The 22,188-nt window shown below is 46.8% G+C and overlaps 1 protein-coding gene across 5 annotated transcripts in view; it reads right to left on the reverse strand.

Annotated features, from left to right (window-relative positions):
- Nucleotides 1-18,691: 18,691 nt before the first annotated feature.
- CHST3 (carbohydrate sulfotransferase 3) overlaps nucleotides 18,692-22,188 on the reverse strand; it is a 40,332-nt gene continuing 36,835 nt past the window's right edge. For all 5 annotated transcript variants that reach the window (XM_034775694.1, XM_034775695.1, XM_034775697.1 and 2 more), the window contains one exon: nucleotides 18,692-21,734. In XM_034775694.1, the coding sequence (XP_034631585.1) occupies nucleotides 20,492-21,734 (1,243 nt within the window). In that variant the 3' untranslated portion in view covers nucleotides 18,692-20,491. The remainder of the gene's footprint in view (nucleotides 21,735-22,188) is intronic.

Consider the following 22,188-nt stretch of genomic DNA (forward strand, 5'->3'; position numbering starts at 1 on the left):
CTTTCTGGCCCTGTCATCTTTCAACGAGATATTATATTACACTCATAATGTCACAGACTTATATGGGGTTTCTCATTTCGTGTGCTGCTCTCCGACTGATGCTACCAGGCCAGAATACTATCTAGTGGAGAGGAGTGTGAAGCCTGGAACTGAGCAGGTAGCAGAGGCAGCTGCTCTCAGCTCAGCTCACGTCCTCAATCATAGCAAAGGAATCAGGATACACAGAGCAGCCCAGCAGCAATCTTGTGGGGGACAAAATTAACCAGAAAGCTTTGCCTATTGTCATGGTTAACCGGGTTGCTGCCCAGTCCTGCTAATGGGTTTTTAAAACAATTTGAATGGCTTTGTTCTCTTACCCAACCTGGAGCTAACTCAAGCCACGTTCAAAATCTAGCTTTTAAAAATAGTTTCGAGCAGTCTCCTTTGCAATGTAAGGAGCGCTCTTGAGGCCACTGGTCTAATCTACCAGACAGCTGAAGGTCCAGACATTGGGAGGGACACGAGCCATCCTCAAAGGAGGTCTGCAACAGCAGGAATGTCCAGCCCAGTGAACTAGGAGAGACATGACTCCTGAAATGGCCTGAAAGGGCCAAATAAATCCCTGATGTAAATAATGTCACTGATTTCACTGCAGTTGCACCCAGGGCCGGCTCCAGGTTTTTTGCTGGCCCAAGCCAAAAAAAAAAAGGAGTGCTGCTGCCGCCAAAACAAGAATAATAAAAAAAAAGAGCCAGAGTGCTGCCACTGAAGCAAAACAAACAAACAAACAAAATTTTGCTACCCCTTGAAAAGAGCCGCCCCCAAAGGGCCAGAATGCCGCCCCTTGAGAAGAGCCGCCCCAAGCACATGCTTGGAACGCTGGTGCCTAGAGCCAGCCCTGGTTGCACCAGGGCTGGATTTTGTCTCTCATGTGGAGGGGGCAGCCCAGGAGTGCTCAGCCTGGTCAAGACACAAGGTGTAAAGGTTAAGTGTCTGTTTAATGGTCGCTGAAGTCTGTATAGTGTAAATGCTTTGGTCCCATGCATTTACCTGCTTGTCAGCTCAGGACTCTTACCTTAACTCTGCCAGGCTAAGGATAAAGGCTCCTTTTGCTTGTTGGCTACAGCTTCTCCTGCTGAACCCACCAAGTGGTGGAGACCCACAAGGCGCTACAACACCTGGCGCATCTACAGTACTTGTCTTGGAGGTCTGTGGTGGGGTTGTCACTGCCAGCAGTGTTGCACCACAGTTCACATATCATCGGGCCTGTTCTGAACAAGGAGGAGTTTGGTCACTGCTTTTACCTCAGGGTTTGGGAGCGTGTTCCTCTTCTTTCCATTGCTCTTGGACTGGTATTTACATTTATGTACTGGGGTTCAGGCACCCGTAGTCAGGGCTGCTCTAAGTTCAACCCACAAGGGCAATTTTGGTGGCCGGAGTTTGACAGAGAGCAGGAACACCCTGATCATGCCTTGTATGCCTGGAAGAGCTGCCCTGGAATCTTCTGCAGACCAGTTAAACTGGCCATCTAGCTTCCTGTTGTGCAGCTGGAGCGTAGGGGAAGATCGGTGCCTTTGTTATTATAGGATTTGTTTATACAAATCCTTTACAACTTGAAGGATTTAGCCACATTTTTTAGGCATTGTTTGGAGAAGTTATGCTGCCAATTTTTAGTCTTGAGATGTAGAACCCTATTTCTATTCTGGGATCTATATCTGTTTTTTGTCTCTAGGGAGTGTGTCCCTCTTTTTTTTTCATTCTTTGTATGTGATTCATATCCTGTATTTTCTACAAGTATTGTTCGGGGTTAGCAGTGTTTTCCCCCTCATGATAGCTAAAGAGATTTCAAATGACATAGTTACAAATTCTTCCCATCCCTGAACACATCTGTGGGATATCCAGCTGAATTCAATGACATTTCCGCTTCCCTAGTAGGATAGTTAAAAACAAAAACTTGGGAAGCAAGCTGTGCTTTGGAATGGCTGCTTGTCATTTCAGGACGAATTCAAGACTGCAGTTAACTTGAACAATCCAAGACCATGGCACAAGAGATATCTATTTATCTATCCATTGTTACTGCCCTCATCAGAGTGGTATCTGAGCTCTTTCACAATTCTAAAAGTAAATATTTCTACAGATTCCAAGACCTAGAGCCTACATCAACATAGGTCCATTTACTTCAGGGATATTATGCTGATTGACATCATCTGAGACGCTGCTGTAGTCTTCCAGAAGAGTGAGCAGGAGAAGGATGATCCGGTGACTGGGGCATCAGCTTAGAGTAGTGGTTCCCAACCTGTGGCCCACGGGCCACTTGCAGCCCAATCAGCAACAGCTGTGGCCCATGTGACATACTGAGGGCCATACAGGTAGTATTGGATGCGGCCCACAATGATAAATAGGTTGAGAACCACAGAGTGTAGGAGGTGTGATATCAGTTCCCTGCTCTTTTACAGACTTCCTATGTGATGCTGGGTGAGTCATTTAGCCTCCCAGTGTCCCAGCTCCCCATCTGTAATATGAGAATAATAACAGGGGTATTATGAGGATAAATATATTAATGATTGTTTGGTGCTCAGATACTGTGATGATAGAAACAGTATAAGTACCTAAGATAGATACCTAGACAGAGAAGATGTTAACTCTCACCCAGTTAAATACAAAGAGAAACCTCTCTCTGTAATATCTTCCAAACCTTCCAGATTAAAGATGAAGTCTTGAATTTATTAAAATCAGTCACATATTGAGAACAGATGCTCCACAACAATTGAGGTGGTCATGGTTAAAAATGGGGAAGAGAAAAATCTAACAGGCATGACAGGATAGCCTTCTATATATTTTGGTTTGCTTTTCCCACCCAGTTCTCCCTGAAGCTCTTCAGTACCTCTTCTATTCTTCCTGCTTACCCATTCAATCACACTGTTCTAAAATACAATTTTGTAAACTTCCAGGTCTCACTCAAACCCCAGCTCACTACAGAAGCCCATGCTGTGAGAACACATTCCGTTTCCTTAGAGTGGATATGGAGTATTCAGAAAATATGGGATGTGGAGTGTGTACAAATTTTGTATTTAATGACCCTCTCTTCGGAAATTTGAAACTGAGCTGTTTGCATCTTGGAGTGAAAAACACTGTCGAGCAATGACCTCAAGTTCAAGTCTTACAGCTGCATGGCAGGAGGAGTGGGCAAGGACTGGAAGGAAGGTGCTAAAAATGTAATTGTTTAAAGACGCCTCGTAGAAAACTGAAATATAGAGAAACAACCCTTCACAATATTGAAATTTATTATTTGTCCCACAGTAGTGCCCAAAGGTCCTAGTCAGGATTGGGGCCTTGTTGTGCTGGGTGCTGTACAAACATGCAATAAAAACAATCCCTGTCCCAAGAAGTTTGCAATCAAAAGCCATGAGCCTGGAAAGTTTTATGCCCAGGTCTAATTTAAAGCATGTGAATAGTCTCACTGAAGTCCTTAAAGTGAAGCATGTGTGCAAGTGTTTGCAAGATCAGGGCCTAAATACAGTCAAGAGGCAACAAGAGGAGTAGAATACAATGGACAGAGAAAGAGGGGAGACAAAGGTGAGTGCAAGAGGAACACAAGCTTGAATATGTTCTTAGCTAAGTGAACAAATTGGAGGCATAAACATTTATTTCTTATAAGTTAGGTGGAAAAGATATTAATGAATCACTAACTGGCCACCTGCCAAGTCAGCATCATTAAGCAGTTTACTATAGACAGCATGGAAGAGAGGGTCCTAGGAAGGGCAGCTATTTGGATAGGGCGTTCATATATAGAGCATATTAGATTTTTCTCTTCTTTCATCCATCAGTGTAAATAGACAGTCTGCTCTTGAAAGTTCAACTTTTCCTATGTCTTTCGTTAACTAAAGCCTTTGTCACAATTAGCTTCTGAGGAAATGTTCATGAAGTCACAAAGAGGGGATTATCTGAGGTGTGGAATAAACAGCAACAGTCGATGAGCTCTGAAGAAATAAAGGCCAAGAGGTTCAAACCTGAGTGCCTAAAACTGCCTCCTAAATCCGTGTCAAGTCACCTAACAGGAAGTGGCCTGATTTTCAAAGATTCCCAGCACCTGTAGTTCCCAGAGGTTGTTGGAGTTGTTCAGCACCTCTGCTAATGGGAAGCCTGTGTTTCTTGATTGGGGTGAAAGAAGTGGGGGACCTATCTATGGTGTTTCCAGGGCCAGATGTCCAAGAGAGCTCAGCATGAAAATCTAGACTTCATTTAGGTGTCTCACTGGTAGTTGAGCCCTTTAGAAAATCTGACCCTGATTGGATCAGCTCTTCCATTGCATTGTTCTCTCCTCCTCTTCTCTGCTCCTTCTTTCAGTCTCTTGATTTGTTTTGCACTCTGCCCATTTGCTGATCTGTTTTTCACCCTGTTTTTTCATTGGATTTTAATTTTCTCTGTCACCTCTCTGCTCCTTTTTTCATAGTTTCTCCAAGGTGAAATGGGAACCTAATAATAACCGAGTGTGAATTAAATTTTCAAATCCGTAATGTTGATACTAGACAAAGTGAGTTATTAGGTGTATTTTCAAAATGAACCGTTAAGGAGCTGATCCTGCAAAACCTTCTCATACAATTATTTCAAGGGGACTTAGTGAATAAAGATCTGCAGGACTGGGCCCTAGAAGGCAAAACAGCAGCCAACCAGTCAGTACCTTGTGCTCTGGCAGGAACAGCAGCCAACCAGCAAATGCCTTGTGCTCTGGCACACCATTATGCATTTTAATGCCTCTTTAATGTGCTGTGTTTTCATAGCTAGGGACCCAGAAAACTCCCGGGACTCTGTGCTGGATCAAGGTCAATATCTCCTTGTTGGTTTCCATGACCTGCACAGAAAGCCTCAGCAGCTGTTCCTGGCTTGCAGCTGAGACGACAAGTTCCAGTTACTCCCAGTCATTCCTTGCAGGTTTCTACTGAAATTTGCATCCTGCTGGTACATCTTATGGAGGTCAAAGATGTTTTTTTCCATGAGTAGACAGTCTCCCCTGTTCTAAGCAATCTGTGCTACTGAATCACATGGTTTGGGCCAGCATTTTCTAACCCCTAGAGCACAAAACAAAATGTCCATTCATGGTCACAGTCACTCTAGTGTGATGTGTGTATGTTAAAGGGATTCTCTTTGATGGGCAGATAAATGGGTGATGACTGAATGTAATCATTCATGCCTATGACACTGTATAAATGAGGAGTTCAGTTCTGCTGAAACATGCTGGATTTTCAGCCCTGGAAAAGGAAGCTCCCTCTTGGTTCCCAGGGGAGTATGAAAGGATCCCTGCACCTTTCTGGTCATACTCCTCAGCTTTAACCTGAAAGGATCATCTCTGTGCTTGAGGTAGTTCAGCCTGGATAAACTAGAAGTAAGGGGAGTTGGCAAATATTTAGTGGAGTTAAGTCTCAAATAAAGAGATTTGCGGATACAGACTAACACGGCTGCTACTCTGAAAAAAGTTGGGTGTTTTTTATGTACCTTCTGGTTTTTGAATTTGTAGTGTGCACTCAGCTCACGTTTTCCAGCTTTGTTCTTCAACTGTGCAGAATTCTCTGCTAGGGACTTTTGGGGGTTATTTTCAATGAAAGCTGAGATTCTGACTCAGTCACATGGATCCAGAAGGTGGGGCTTTAAGAAAAACACCAAATCTTGTGAGACTCTCTATAAAATTGCAAGAGTTGGCAGCCCTGCATTTCTACAACAATCATCTAAAAGTCACCTGACTGCAGCCAAGACCTAGCCAGCATCTGAGAGACTGAGGACACTCAGCTTATTTGGAAAATTGCCCTTGTAAAAATGTTTCAAACTCTGCTGGCAGCTCTCCATGTGGGCCAGGTTCATTCCTGAAAATCTCAGCCCCGTTGTGTATAGCATCTACAATTTCAGCATTCAGAAAATAACATGGAGTTCCCCAGGAGAGATTCAGACTGGCTAGTGGGGAGTACAATCAATGCAGAAGCTCTGTCTTACACGAGGGAAACAGCAGCATGTGAGTGGTTAAAACCCAGGCCTGGTTCCCAGTCATGTAGTTTCACACTTTTTGGTAATAGTGTTATTCTTGCCCCTCGCTCCTCCTCGGCCTCTTCTCTTGCCTGCTTCTTATGTTAACCCTCCATTAGGCAGTCAGCAAAGCCTCTCTCACTAATGGACGTTAATGTGTTTCCTTAACCCCTCGGAGTCAATGGCTTCTCGTTCTCTTTCTGAGGTCCCGTTGTGGCATGGAGGGCCTTGCAGGCAGCCCCCATTCTGCTGCCCCGGCTCCAATTTTCAGGCTGCCTGTTGCCAGATGCCCCACTGGTGGCTGTTCCTACTTTTAGATACTGTGTTTTGGGACAAAGGGTGGAAGGGATTCAGAGGGGCTTTTGGATCAGACTGGACTTGATTAGGGGGCCACAAGGCTGAACTGCTCAAGGATGGGTCTCGCTGTTATTAGGAATGAGTGGTGGTCAGCAGGGCCAGTGCTACCATTAAGGCAAACTAAGCGGTTGCCTAGGGTGCCAAGATTTGGGGGCGCCAAAAAGCAGTGCTCCCAATTTTTTTTTTACAGCCTTTCTATGCCCCCTCCCTGAGCGCGCGGTTGCCACTCCACTTCTCCCGCCTCCCAGGCTTGCGGCGCCAATTAGCTGTTTGGCTCCGCAAGCCTGGGAGGGGAGGAGAATTAGAGCGGGGGTGGCGTGCTCGGGGAGGAGGCAGAGCAGAGGTGAGCTGGGGTGGGGAGCTGCCGCACGGCTCCCCGGGCCTGGGGGGTGGGGAGCTGCTGCAAGGGGGGGCGCCTCAGGGCGGGGGGGCGCCTAGGGCGGGAAATTTCCTTGCACCGGCCCTGGTGGTCAGCCTCGGCGCAGGAGCCAGCCCAGGCTTTGGAAGAATTCCCTGGGTCTTGTTTAAGGTTTTGGTTTTATTCGTGGCACTGCTCTGGTCTCCTTTCAATGTGGCCTGACTGTTCTTTTTAAAAAGCAAGGCAGCCACACTGGCTTTGCCATCTTGGCCTCCCAGGGCTATATGGCCAGCAAGTCCTCTCCCTGCTGACCCCCACACCCTCTCCAGTGGTGCCTGACATGTCATTCTGGGATGGAAGACAGGAGGATGTCGGGAGGCAATTGGGGTCCTTGAGTGGGTGAGAAAAAGAGAAGTAGCACAGCATTATACGCTTGTGAAGCCTGGGATCTACCACAAGGGCCAACTGGCATATATTTCTTGAACTGCAGCCAGCTTACTATTGTGATGGCCAAGGTCTTGCCTGGATCATATATGCTATACAGACAGTGAGGAGGATAATATGTAGCTGTTTGGAAGCTGTGCTGCATAACCTGCCTGTATAGAGGACTCATGTCCAGTTGAATGGTAATGCAAATATTCCTTCCTGGTATTACCAGGGAATCATGCTTTTAGGTGAACACATGAGGTCAACTTAGCACCTGATCGTCCTGCAGGGAGCTCCATGCAGACAGACCCCAATCAGGATTGGGGCTTAATGAAATTGGGCAAGAAAGCCTGTGTAGTAAATGTAAATGATCATTCTAGACACATTGGAACTGTCTCCCCCCCCACCCAAAAAAAGACTCAATTAGTGTGTTACATGAAAGCTTAATTTTCAACCTTGTCTATGCTACATAAAGAACTGTTACTGATAATGGGTGTTAGCAGTGGGTGCAGCTGCACTGGGGCAGCTGAACATAGTTTAGCTGCAAGCGTGGGCAAGGCACGATTTCAGAAAGCTCCATGCATGTGCGGGGAGGAGGTATAACTTACAGGAGGTGCTATTAGGGCTTGTCTAAAGAGAGAAGTTGCCCCAGTTTAACTTAAATCAATGTGTTCTTCCTTCTTCATCCTCCCGCACCACCAGGTGCACAGGCAGCTGCCAGTTTCCATCATTTATTTCTGTCTTGTGCTGCTCTGTTCAGGCTTCCGAGGGTCACGGGTGTAGATTTAGCAGCAAGTTACAACAGTGCAAATCCAAGCATGGACTTTCTTCCGTTTTGTATAAAACTGGTTCTATCAGATTAGCTCGTGCCTGTGAATTTCCTGAGGCAAGCCAAAGTGATGTATGCCAGGCTAACCATTTACAAGTGTCCCCACACAGCTGTGCTGGTTGAACTGAATTGGTATCCGCTCCCAATGTTAAGGTCATGTCTACACTTGCCATTTAAAGCAGAAAAAGTCCTTTTGCGCAAAAACCATGGAAGCGTCTACACACTTGCCAATGACTTTTTGCCGTGAAACTCAGAAGTTTCACCGCAAAAAGAAAACCACCTCCACGAGAGGCATACAGCTCTTATCGGTGATGCTTTTGCGGTGATGTGCAAGTGAAGACACATTCTTCCCGTTTACAGAGCTTTTAGCCTCCGGAGGATATCCACAGTGCCTAGGTGACCACTCTGGCCAGCAGCTCTGCTGCTCTGTTGCCAGGTAAACAGACATCCACCTCTCCCCCTGTAAAGTCCCCTTCCTGTTTTCTTGGCAAGTGCTCACTTATCTGGCCAGGTGACAATGGGTGCTCCACGCAGCAAACGATCCCCTGCTTGGAGCAATGCTGAGCTACTGGAGCTGATCAGTGTTTGGGGAAAGGAGGCTGTGCAGGGACCCAGGATGCCCCATCATCCCCCCCCGCCACCTTCCCACAAGAACCATCGTCAAACTGGAGAGAGCTGCACTGTGGGATAGCTGCCCTAAAGCAGTGTTCTCATAGACGATGGAAGTGCTGCTAATGGAAACACTCTCTGATGCCGGAGGAAGTAAGTGAGAACACAAACCAGCACTTTACTTTCACCGGTTCCCTATCACCAGTGAAACTTGCAGCACAAAAACTCTGCAAGTGTAGACATATCCTTAGTTAAACTAATGTGTGTAGACCCTGGCCTATGCAAAGAAGGAATATATGACAGGGGTGAACCTGCATCCCTTGCCTGTTCTATTGATACACACTTTGCACCTTAACTCTTTCCTATGGAAGGTTTTTGTGTACTGATTTACTATACTGGAGATTTGCTCATTGAAATGTTGGAAGGAAAGTGGGTTTGGAGAGATTTGTATTATTTCAGGGAATTCAATGGAACAGAGATGTATGATCTAGATGGGGGGAGGGAAGGGTGACCAGACAGCAAATGTGAAAAGTCAGGACGGGGTGGAGGATAATAGGCACCTATATAAGAAAAAGACCCAAAAATCGGGACTGTCCCTATAAAATCGGGACATCTGGTCACCCTAGGGGAGGGGGCAGACAGAATCAGTGTAGCGTGTACAATCTAGTCTAAGGAAATGGAACAGAAGCCAGGAGGAGAGCAGGAGCAGTGGCACAGGAAAAGACCATCTGCCCTACTGCTTATGCTACATCTTAAATCATAATCCTCTCTGCCTGATATCACAGGCATTTTCTCAGCAATCATCAACTGCTCTGCCACTCCTTGCTGGTCTGACCTGTCTTAATGGGGAGAATTACTTGCCCTATGCCCCGGCTGAACCATTTGGCCTGCTAACGCCAGTCTTCTGCAGCTTTTTGGATCACATGACAAGTCACTTTTGCTGCTTAGCTGTGGAATTACCAGGCAGCAGGGAGACAGCCTGTAGGATCAATTTGTGATTTTTGGATCTAGGTGTTGAATGAGGTGTTAGTGTTCACACTGCAGACATCTTCCTTTATCACAGTGGAAGGAATTAATAGTGCCCCAGTGTGTAGGTTACGTGTGAATCACTGCAGACATTTTTTGAGTACATTATTTCTTCTGCGAGGGCCCATAATGTGTACATGCACCCAGCAATTTGCTTGTTTATGCATATTCCCAATTGATTGCAGTCACACACAGACTTGTGTACATGCACATACACACAATCATGGATTTGCATATTTGCAGATGTACATGCTGACATACATCTGCCTGCAGATACGCATACATGCTCACAGACACATACATGCACTTTCATACAAAGACAGACACAAACAGGCATGCATGCACCTGAACAAACCAGCAAGTCCACACCTACTTTCTCTTTCAAGGAGTACAGTCATACACAGCCATCCCTTGTCCACCTGTCCCAGTGAATGAGACGTGCTCGTCCTTTCTTCTCCAAGCTATGAGCACTTGGGTAAACCTTGTCCTGCTGAGCTTTTACTACCTGCCTGTTCTCTCAATAAACCGCAGGGCTGCATTTAGCAAGTCTTTTACTAGCTATTAAAAGATTACACCTCCAGGGGATCTGTTTACTATTTGGAGCCTGTGTCCAGCCATTTTGAAATGTATACCCGTTACGAGTATTTGTATACAAGCTCATTAATAGATCTGTGTGAAATTCACAATTGTTGTTTCACAAAGTTTGGCACAAACACTTTCACTGGTGTCTCCTTATGGCTGAATTTTATTGACAATGTTTGTAAAGTGGCTATGTTAGCAATGAAAAGGCAGGAATGTGTGAATTTTCCCATTCTCCAGGCAAAATCACCCTTTCTCTAAAAAAACTGGTCCATTTCTGTTGTGTTTGCTGTTGCATTTGTGAGGTGAGGACAAAATACTCTGGAGGCAAGAGCTCGTGTTACCCTTTCTGCTGAGCCCTAGTTCATTTTGGGAAATCTGCCTGTGACCTTGGTAAACCAAGTGCCAGCTCTGGCCAAGGCCGTAGGCGTTAGCTAAGAACTAACAAACTCATAGTTGGAAACCAAACCAGCTCTCTGTATGTTAGTTTTGTTCAACATAGGTGTTAGTTTTGTAAGAATGTATTTACTGTTTAGATTCTATGAAATGCTTGTATGTTGCTGCATGCATTAATCTCACTTGTAAGTCTGTGGTAGAACGACAAATTTAAGTTTTGCTTTATAACTTTGAAAATGTTTGCACTGAACTTGTGAATCCAGGCACATTAATCATCTCCTCCTCCCCACCCGCCCACTAAAGGTGCCTATCAAGATTAAACAGGTCATCAGGATACAAAGGATTGGTGAATGGCCCCATCACACCTTGGAAATGCTACATGCAAAGAAGCTCATCTCATAGGTATGTCTACACTGGAAACGTAAGTCAATTTATATTAGGTCGATTTATAGCCACTGCAGTAATTACTGCAGTGATGCATGTCCATATTACCCTCCTTGGAGCAGTAGTGCGTGCCTTCACCAGGAGTGCTTCCACCGATCTCAGAGGGGCAGTGTGGGGAATTGGAAGTCTGATCTCTCAGCTCTGCTGGCAGCTCCCTACCAACTGTCACATAGGCACCCAGTGGGCTGCCCTCCCCACCCCCACTCCCCATTGGGAGCTGGGGAAGCTGCACAGGGCTTCTCGCCTTCCCGCTCTCCACTGGGAGTGGGGAGGAAACTGCACAGGGCTTCTCGCCTCCCTATTCCTCGCCGGGAGTGGGGGGAAGCCACCTGGGTTTTCTTGCCCCAGGGAGTTGCCCTGGCTTCTCACCCCCTGGCCCACCCACACCCCACTGGGAGCCAGGCAGCTGTGAAATTGACAAGACAGCTAATGTTCCCAGCTGGGAGTCGGGGGTGGGGATAATACCACCCAGGCGTCTCACCCCTGCTCCCAGTTGGGAGTGAGGGGAAGGGATAGCCCAGGCTTCTCACCCCAGCTCCCAGCCAGGAGCAAGGGCCATTCTCGCCCTGGCTCTCCCGGGGGGCCGGGGACAACTGGGCTCTAGCTAACCAGATTTCTTGTCAATTTCACGGCTCCCCCCGTTAGGTTGACCTAACTGTGTAGTGTGCACCAGCCCATAGACTCGAAGGCTAAATGTAAAAGATAAAACAGAGTTATAAGAAATGTTTTCCTCTCTTTGCTGTTTGAACTTTCACAGGGCCAGAGATGCTAAATGAAGGCAGAGATCCCCAGGGGTTACTCCTGGGTCCACCCTGAAAGACATTTTGAACTGACAGATTACTACATCTCTGTCATCTTTAGGATCCATTGATGGTAATGCATTTGTGCGTATATGCTTTAACCTGTAAATAACTGTCTCATTTCTTTTCCCTAGTTAATAAACCTTTAAATAACTTATTAGAGGGTTGGCTATAGGCATTGTCTTTGGTGTGAGAACTAAGATACAAGTTGATCTGGGGTAAGCGATTGGTCTCTTGGAACTGGGAGAAACCTGAATATTTTGTAATTCTTGGTGTAAGTGACCATTTATAATTTAGTCCATCTTGCCTGGGTGGCAAGATAGACTGGAGAGCATAAAGGTATGCTCCGAGGTAAGACTGTTACAGCAATCCAGGAGTTCACATTTGTTCCTGGGCTGGTGAAATTTAATTACAGAACATACCGCTAGCTTGGGGTGCCTGCCCTGGTTTTAACCATCAACTCTGAGGTCGGCACTCCTGCTCGTGAGCCATTCCAGGCAGCGTGACAAGATTTGCAGCTGAAAGATGCCTAAAGTAAGGCCCCATGATCCAAAGAAGCCTCTTTTCTTTTGGAGCCTGGCAGGACAAAGGGGGCAGTGCCCTCAGATTCTAGCCTGCACAATTTGGCAGTAAAACACTTGTACCTGAAATCGAGGCAGCAACATCTCAGAACATAGATATTTCACAAATGACTGGATACTTGGGCAGAACGTTTTGGAACTGAGAGATAGGAACAGCCTCATTAAAAATCCAGAGTTAATGGTGTTCCTCCAGCTAGATGCTTGCTGGGGATGGGTAGGTTCCAACACTTCACTGCAGCATCTTCCTACACCAGCTCCAGAGCTGGCCATAGGTATGCAAGACCCTGAGCAAAGTGAGACTGAGCCAGTGGCTGTCTCCATCCCATCATTTACCCAGAATAACCCGGGCTGCCTTCCTCCCACTGCCTCTGAGCTGCAGTGAGAGTCCCACCATGGATGCCTGATTATGGGTGAGGAAAAGAAACAGGGTGGAGCCCAATAATTCTCTCCGGTTTGTTAAGTCCTCTTAGGTTCCTGAAGATGATATTTCCCACATTCATTTTAGCCTTTTCTTTTCCCTTTGATGGGTGGTAACATTCCTCTCTATATTTCTGATGGATTTGAAACCAACTTTTCTCTTCATCTCTGCGGTATTGGAGATAGCACCAGCCCTTGTGCACACAGCTCTGATACCAAGGTTTGCTAAACAGCTGCTGCACAGCCCTCCTGATTGGAAATGAGCCCCTGCAACTTCCATTAGAGTGAATGGGAGTTGAGTGCTCAGTACCACTGGGGTAGGGGAGGGCGACTAGCTCGTTTAAATTCTTGTCAGCAGAGCAGTTTCCTTTTTCATCCCCAGATCTTATTTTCCCGAGCGTCTTCCAATGTGTTGACTCTGAACGCTGTTGCTGCTGCTACACGGATAAGGAGAGCAAGTCACTGCCCCGGGGGAGCATGTTATACAGAGACTCTTACCAGCTGCTGCATCTGCTGTTGTTAATGTCTACACTTCTCCCGCTGCCAAAAATAACTAGTGAATAAATGCCAGAGAGACAAGAGATGCCTTTTTGGATTCTGCTCCATTGTGTTTTTAATTAAATAAGTCAAGTCAACCATCTTCTAACTGGTTACAAGGTTCACATTCATTTCTGTGCATGGAAGATTCAAACTAGAGTACTGAGTACTCTCCTCAGAGGATGTGTCTGTCAGCGCTTCCAGGGGCTGCAGACCACAGTGGCTACGGGAGTGTAAAAAACCCTGTGTAACATCACTGCTATGGAGCCAGGCAGGCCTTCAAGCTAAACCCTTAACACAGAGCCAGTAAGAAAATATCTGGACATTGGTTTAGCTGTTAATTTAGTTTTGTAAAAACTCCTAGGTGGCAGCACAGAGTTCTCCGCATCCAGATAAATAATCGAGGGATGCTGGACTCCCTTAGGTGCACACTTTCAGCTGCCCAAGGAACCCCATCCCAGTGCATTTCCCTTTGAAGCTTGCCTGATGCCGCGGCCGACCCTCCCTTGCCTCCTGCGTCCTTGGATTTTCCCCGACAATGTGGAGAGCCCCTGCAGCTAAAGTTAGGTCGACTTTCCTGGAGGCGGGTGTTCTGATTTTAAACACATGGAACAGCTCTCCTGGGCGGTGTGATGTCAGCCATTGAAGAGGGCCAGGCGCCTGAGATTCCTCCCTTTGAGTTGACAAGCAAAGACAGATGAGAGGAGGAAGAAAACAGCTGAAGTAATAAAGCAGCTCTCTCTCCATTTTACAGCCTTAGGAGCACAGATGGCAGTTGTGAGCCTGGGGTGACACGCAGCATAGTCGCAAGTCAAAGGCTCCATTCAGACCCTGCTGCCAGCTCCTGCTCTTTCTTCACGCTTCTCCACACCCAAAATGTTAGTGAGTGAAGGGCCCTCCCTCCACGAACTAGCCTGATAGCTGGAGGTTGCTATGCTGCAGTACCACAAGGGAGTTGGGGTTCAGGAGAGCACAACAGGCTGACTGCATGCAGTGCTTTCTTCTAGCACCTGAGCCTGGTCCCTGTCCTATAGGACAGAGAAGTGGGGAGAGAATGTGTAGCTCTATCAAACACACCAGAGAAAGAATGTGGTGTTAGAAATTTGCCTTTCCAGGTCTAATAACTGGAACGCAGAGGAATAGTCCTTTTATGTGCCAAGGTCAGAGACTGTCTCTCTCCTCCAGCCTGAAGATATGTTCATGGAGAGAGAAAAAAGCTTTAAATAAACAAATAACTGGTGAATGACTCTCTTGTGCTTGGGAAGGTCAAGTGACTGGCTGAGCAGAGAACTGACTCCCTCTGTCTATCCCAGGGCTATGTACAGAGAAGGGAGCCATCCAGCGTGATTCCCATGAGCTGCTAATGGATTCAGCCCTGCCCTGAGGGACTGCTCCTGCAATGAGACAGAATTCCAGTCTCTAGGCCAAATCCTAGCCTGATTTAAGACCCACTGAAGTCATGTGTGATTGCAATAAGTGTAAATCGTGGCAGGATTTGGCTTTCCATATCTAGTCACATATCCCACATTCATCTACCAAATAACCTCAGCTCTGACTATTGCACCCTTTCTCCCCATCTCTTGGGATGAGGGGACCTGGTATCAGCTCCCCCCGGGGGGGGACTGAAACCCCCATATTTACTTCTCATTATGCACAGGTCTGATTCCAGATGGGCTCCCCAGAGGCAACAGCTATTCTTTTATGCCACGGCGGCATGTACCCTTTCACTTCCTGTGCATTTCTGTGTTTTCCCAGGCCATAAAATTATATCCAACGCCTTTGTCCTGTCTGGGATTCATTGTGTGTCTCAGGGCTAGTCTACACTAGAACGCTACAGCTGCACCGACGCAGCTGCGCCACTGTAGCATGTCTGGTGACGATGCTCTCTCGTCAGCACAATAAAACTCCCTCTACAAGGGATGGTAGCTATGTCAACATAGTGCTGTCCACACCGGCGCTTACGTCAGTATAAGTTACGTTGTGCGGGGGGTGGCTTATTCACACCGCTGAGCAAGATAACTTATACCGACATAACGCAGTGTCAACAAGCTCTCAGCTTGTGAAATGGGCCATTTGAAAGGCTGTCATTTTAAAAGTGCTACACACAGTTTCATGTCCTACTTAGCGTGAGTTCGCCAATTTTTGAGATTTTTTTTCAACCATGCTTTCCTTAAAAAATAAAAAAGACATTTTCCTTCTTCCTGTTGCTGTGCGAAGCCCCCCGACTCCCCCAATAACAGGGAACAGTGAACCTAATCTGGTTCAGTTATAGAGTGTGTAGGTGTTACTTGTAACAACAGCAGTTAGCAGTTTTGAGACAGAAGTGTGATTTTTGTTTGTTTCTGGGTGTTAAGAAAAACAGACTTTTCAAAATAACAGCATTTTGTTTGAAATCATAACTGTGCTGCTATGAGTTTAATTGTTTACCTTTTTTCCATTTCTTGGGATATTTGTTGTCTGCCTGTTTTTGGGTGTAGCTCAGACTCCCTGCTTATAAAATATTTCCCCTCTTTTTCATATAATAAATAAATAAATTCCCCTTGCAGTTTACAATATTAAACCCTCCATTCTCTGAACAGTTCTACATATTGCAGGAAGTGGCAGCTTCTTTCCTGCCAGACTGCAGCCCTTGTAGACAAAAAAAAATAAAAATAAAAATAAACTTTTGAAAAGCACAAACAAAACAAACAATAGCAATAATAACGCCTCACTTCTCAGAACCAAAGTGCTGGTTGGAGCTCCAGGTAAACACACTCTCCCCTACCAACTGCACCAGGACTGTTTCCACTGGGGGCTCCCTGCTTGAGCTGGCAAAGTAAGTTTGATCAAGGAGCAGTATGGATCTGATTCATGGTTCCCCTGCACGTTGGTGCTGATCCAAAACCTATCAAAGTCAGTGGGAGTCTTTCCATTGATTTAAATGGGCCTTGGCACAGGTCCACTGGGTGGTCATATTGTGTAAACCATTACCAGTTTGGTTTGGGGACCTTTTACAGCCACTTTACACTGATGCAAACGATGCCACAAGGTAGAAGGCAATTGCAAATAGGGCTCCTCGTGCTGTACCTATAGCTCTTGTTGTCTTGAGTATATTGAAGAAATGCTCCAGTATGCATTAAGGCCCTTATTCTGGAAAGCACCTCTGTTCAGGACAGTTTTTATGCACAGGCTTAACATTAAGGTGTGCTTAAAGTGCTTTCCTGAATTGAGGCCTAAGTCTGCTACCTTTCCAAAGGTAAACAAATTATAATATAGGATGAGGCAGATAGAAGACATAATGTGAATATTAAAGAAAGAGAGGTCAAAAATGATTGTTTGCACCAGAGGGTCTGTGAGCTTGAAGGAGGAAGCTGTTGTATAGTTGCCCTTTATGGTTTATATACCTATAGGTAGTAATTTAAAATGTGCTCTTCAGCGGGTGCAGAGGCTGGGTTTCACAAACAACTCCACATGTGAGTTGCAAGGGCATACATAGAAAAGCCCCCTTTGAAGCATATATTTGTTAATTTCTTTTCACTTCTCTGAGCTTCATTTAGCCATTCCTTGAAAAACTGTAAAGATAGTTTAGGCCCAAAATGTAGGGGGAGATATATATATAATTTTTTACAAAACCTGCTATTAGTCAATGTTTTCATGATTATTTTTAAGCTCAATTCGAAACAGTTTTAACCTTTTTGTAGCAACATTCTCTTTGCAATATCTGCAACTGAAACACTGCAGAAAGAATTGTGCTAGTACAAGAGAGCTGAAAAATGAAACTGCCCGGCGTAAGTGCTGGAACTGGGAGTGCTGCTGCACCCCCTGGCTTGAAGAGGTTTCCATCATTTACAGTTTAGTTCAATGGCTTTCAACAGCCCCACTATAAAAATTGTTCCAGCACCCCTGCTGCCTGGTCTGTTTTCACTGATTACTTTCTGCATCTCAGTTTGGACAAACTGCATAACTAGGGTAAAATAAATTCATATCCTTAAAAAACTATTTCAGTTTAACAATATAAGGTGTTGTTAGTAACCCTGGGAGGGAGATGTGGATTGTTGCTTTTTTAAAAAAAGAGAACTGTGATGGGTATGTACTCCACACAGGCCCTGAAAGGGTTAATGTGGGCCTCAGGGACCAATTAGGGTACCTGTAGGGTGACCAGATGTCCCGATTTTATAGAGACAGTCCCGATTTTTGGGTCTTTTTCTTATATAGGCTCCTATTACTCCCCACCCCCTGTCCCAATTTTTCACATCTGCTGTCTGGTTACCGTAGGTACCTGGCTGTACCTGGAGGGAAAGCCAGGCTTAACTGAACAAGAGACTCAGTTGGGCTGGAGCAGACTGGATTATAAAGCCAGGAAGTTTGCTGCAGAAGGGGACTGCAGGGAGACGCTGAGGTTGCTCTCTGGGAGCACAGAGGAGGGGAGGTGAAAACCCAAGAGGGAGAATAAGCACCAGGATTCTAACCCTAGAACAAGGGTCAACCCCAGAGTAGTTGTGGGGAAAGGAAGCCTGAGAGAGCTACGTGGGAAGAAGCCCAGGGAAAACAGCAGCAAGGGGTAGGACCATGCAGACCTTGGCTGCTTGTTACAAGGTTTCTGGGCTGGAACCCAGTGTAGAGGGCAGGCCTGGGTTCTCCTACCAACCACTGTGAAGTGGCACAGAAGCACTGGAGAGAAGCTCTGGACAGCTGGTTTGGAGATTTATTTTGTTACCCTGGAAGGGAAGGACTATAGTGATCTGGTCAGAGGGCCAAACCACAAAAACAGAGCCCCTTGAGTCACAGAGAGTCAGAGACAGCAGAGCATGCAGTGAGCAGTGGAAGGGGGCACCGGAGTCGGACAGAGCTGTTCCCCAGAGCGACCAGGAGGAGATGCCATCTAACTCTCCCTGTGACAGGGACACTGTCAATTTTTTCTTTTTTTACATGGGTGTACGTTGGGGGCATATACTAAGTTAAAGTACACTGAGGGCTGAGAATTTCAGCCATTATCCTGCATTTATTTTTGTATGTTTCTCTTTCCCTTGTCGATTTCATATCGGTTGCTCTAACGGGGGTGTGCTCCGGCACAACAATGGCCATAAACAGGATGTGCCTGGATCCCCCTCCTGCATTAGTGTCTCCCCTATGCTGATCACCCATGTCAGCAACAGCTTACTCCGTCTACCTGCTGTCTAGCTCCAGTTTACCAGTGCTCCCAGGCCATGTCCAGGGATCCATGGGAGATTAGGAGAACTGCTCCTCTGCCTAGCTATGCCCGCCCCCACCCTTGTGCATGAGAATTCTGATATTCTCTCATGCTAGTGCATGAGATTAGGAAGTGAATCCAACCACTGATGAAACTGACTGCCTGATAAATGCACGAAGTAAACACACTGAAAAACAGAGAAATGTCTCTTGCAATCTCTCTAAATTTGAATAATCTGTGACAACAGGAAGTAAAGATAAGTTTCAGAGAGAAGTTTGCTGTGTTGACAGTATCCCTTTAAATCCGATTTAAAACAAAAAACTGATGCTGCCCCTTCAAAAATTACTAAAAAAAACCCCATGCTCAGCTCAGATCTTGTTCCATGTTTCTTCCCTGAGGATGTATTTAAGGGTGAGGGGACTCAATGGGTATCTCAGAATAATGATGGGGCTGAAAAGGAGTCTGAAGACCTCTTCTGGAGTGGTCTCTGGGTTGCCCTGGGAAGAGATCAAACTCCAGGAAGCAAAAACCTAACCTAACTGTGGATTGGATAAGGGGCGGCACAGGCTAGGAATTCGTCTGTTGCAATCTGAGACCATCTCTTTCTGTTATGGAAACTATTCCTATTGCCTAATTTTGGATGAGTTCCCACTTGCCTGCATCCCAGTCTCTCTCCTCCCCCCTCTCCTGCCACAAAAAGCTAATTGGTACAAACTACTCCCCTTTACTTTGGGCAGGAGAATTGCTGGCAGCCTCCAACTAGCACTTCCAAAGATATACAAACAATAGCAAGGACAAAATATAAATACCATTACAGAAACACCCTGCCACCACCAGCCAAGAAAGCTTTCAGTATCGATTTCTAGACACCAGCAAATGATCACTGAGGAATCCAGCCTCCATGGTGGTGGAAGACAAAACAGCTGATGGCACCTTAGAAGGAGACCAGTTGAATCCCCAGGGCTAGAGAGCATTGCTTTCGCTTTCTCTCTCTAAGTCTCTCTCTCTTTTAAATAGTGTTTTCATTGTCTCCCTGCCATCTCTCAGCTGCTGGCTTTGGTGCACTTGATAACAAGCAGCTGAGGTGCACAATGCCGCACCAGTGCCAATGATCATGGTGTGGCTGTTTGCTGGCTCTGCTACATGTTTTCTCGATGTCCTGGCATTTTGCTCTTCCGAGAGCATGGTCTGAGGGAGTGTGCTCACCCTTGTAGGTCTCAGTCACCTCTCTCAAGGTTTAACAGGCTGTTGGTATATTTAAAGGTCCACAGACATGCACAAAGTGTCCGAGACATGAGTGTTTGTCAGCGTAAGGCAGCAGCAGTCAGGATGGGAGGAGAGAGTCTCCCAGATCCTGTCACTGGGGATTTACTAAGAGGTTTCTTGGCAACAAACCCCAACCAAGTCCGTTTCTGACAGTTTCATCAACCCAACCAAATACAGCTTAGCGAGGTCTTTAAGTTTGCCCAAGGCGATATCAGTGCAACCCTCGGCTCCACTCACCTCCTTGCTCGGCGAGATGAGGGATTTTAAAGTGTACGAAGATTTTTAAAACATACAGTTCTCTCTTTGGAGGTTTAGTGCAGAAATGCCCTTTGAAAGAAGGGTGGCGCTTGTGCAGAGAAGAAAGCTAAGAGGTGAGGTATGGAAGCTAGTACCTACTGCTTTGGTTCTCCCCACTGCCAGCTTCTGAGCTCCATTTAGTTTCAAAGGGTGGCCACGTTATAATCCATCTAGATAGAGCTCCTGGATGTTACTGCATTCCCCCTGCTGTCCACTGGAGAATCAGGAAGCACCTCGCTAGGATGAGGAGTGCACGGCAAACACAAGCCTTATAAACGAGGGTGTGATACGTGTCAGCAGGGGACAGTGGCCCCTTTCCAGCTTCCCCAGCTGATCTTGTGCTCAGGTTTTTCTTTTTTCAGTCTAACCATATGTTTCCGTTTGGAAACCCAGCGATGAGAGATCTTACGTGATCCAGAAGGCCCTCCTTTCCTCCAGCAAACTGATGGATCTGTTTGTGAGGGTCTCTTGGTCGCTGGCCAGTTTGTAGCCAAACAGACTCATGGCTGGGCCGCAGACATTCTGCACCACTTGGGCCAACTTGAAGGGGATGCTGAAGCGCCACTTCTCGAACTGCTCTGAGGAGTTCTTCTGGGTGGAGTAGATGCCATTGCTGTCCTGAGGTGCCTGGGTGTTCTTCTGGATCCATTCCTCCACCTGTGGGGTGAGGCTGATGCCAGCAAACCTGTACATCTCCTTGGCATTTTGGAGAGGTGACCTGGCAATATCCTCATAGCGGATCAGCATGTAGCGGCCCCGCAGCCACGCTGGCTGCCTCAGGCCAAGTTCAGCCGAGAGGCGGATGCTCTCGCAGTTCCCCCGCAGCCTCTGCACCTCATCCTCGTTGAGGGGAGCTGCTCCTTCTGAAGCCCATTTCTTCCAGGTTTCATACTTGCCCGAGAAGGCCACAATGCGAGAGGCCAGCACCGCCCGGGGGTCCCGCACCAGCTGGATGATCCTCATGTCTAGGCGAGGGTCTTCGACCAGGGGTCGTAAGAACTCCAGCTGCCGAATTCGCACTGTCTTGAGTGCCATGTGATTCTTGTGCAGGCAGGCTTCTGTAGCGAGGGTAATGTTGAGGGGACCACAGCGGCGGTTCTTGCAGTGGTACTTCTCGAAGACCTTCTTGACGAAAGGGGTGCAAACAGGGTCCTCACACAGGGAGCGGCTTGAGCCCCGCCGGAACATATACGGGGTCAGATGGTCCTCGGGGAGCGGGGTGATGAAGTTCTCCAGGATGTAGAGGTCACAGAGCAACAGCTGCTTCAAGACATCTCGGTAGACGAGGGCCGATCCCACCGCGTTTGCTCCGCCTGGCTCGAATGACACTGTCCTCTCGATGTGCCACAATGGCTCGAAGAGATAGAAAATGTTGCCTTGTTGGTTGAAGAACTCTCCCACAAAGGAGGAACCTGTGCGGGTGGTGGCCATCAGGAGCACATGTCTCCGGGGTCCCTGTGCCACAGCAGGCTCCCTGGTCCCTCCCAGCTGCAGGGTGACATTCTGAAGCCGGCTCTTGAGCTGAGAGAAGGCAGAGTCCAGCTCGCTGAGGGACAAGAGGGACTCATTTTCTGACAGCACTAGGCCAGGGTCTGTGCTGTTGACCTCCATCAGAGATTGTGGGGCTTGCTTCAGCTTGTCTGATACCCTGCAAACAAAGAGAACAAAACCACAAACAATGAGGCAGTGGTTAAAAAGGGGGACATATAGATTTTCACCTCTAAACACCTGAGTTTGTCTTATTTCACTTGAGGCCTAACAAGTTCAGTAGTTTCAATTTACTCCCTTGTGCCCCTCTGTCCATATTGCAAAGCCAACACAGACTGGCACAACTGGCAGTCTCTTCAGGAGAGGTCCAGTTTTGGAGTAGCAGTAAGCTGCAGGTCGGGATTAATGGGCAGTGGCGGGGCTGGAAGGGAACCCAGGAGTAGAACAGCAGGACATGCTGCAGGTCAGGATTGAGGTGCTTTTGGTGTAAATGCTTAAGGGACGTTTGCATGGCATATGTCCGCTCTATTCATCCTTCATTTTCTCAATTGCTAACATTTATCAGCTTTTAAAAAAGAAAAGCCCTAGGGCAGGTCTACACTGGAAACTTACAT

The sequence above is a fragment of the Trachemys scripta genome, chromosome 7, assembly GCF_013100865.1.
Source record: "Trachemys scripta elegans isolate TJP31775 chromosome 7, CAS_Tse_1.0, whole genome shotgun sequence".
Classification (NCBI taxonomy): domain Eukaryota; kingdom Metazoa; phylum Chordata; order Testudines; family Emydidae; genus Trachemys; species Trachemys scripta.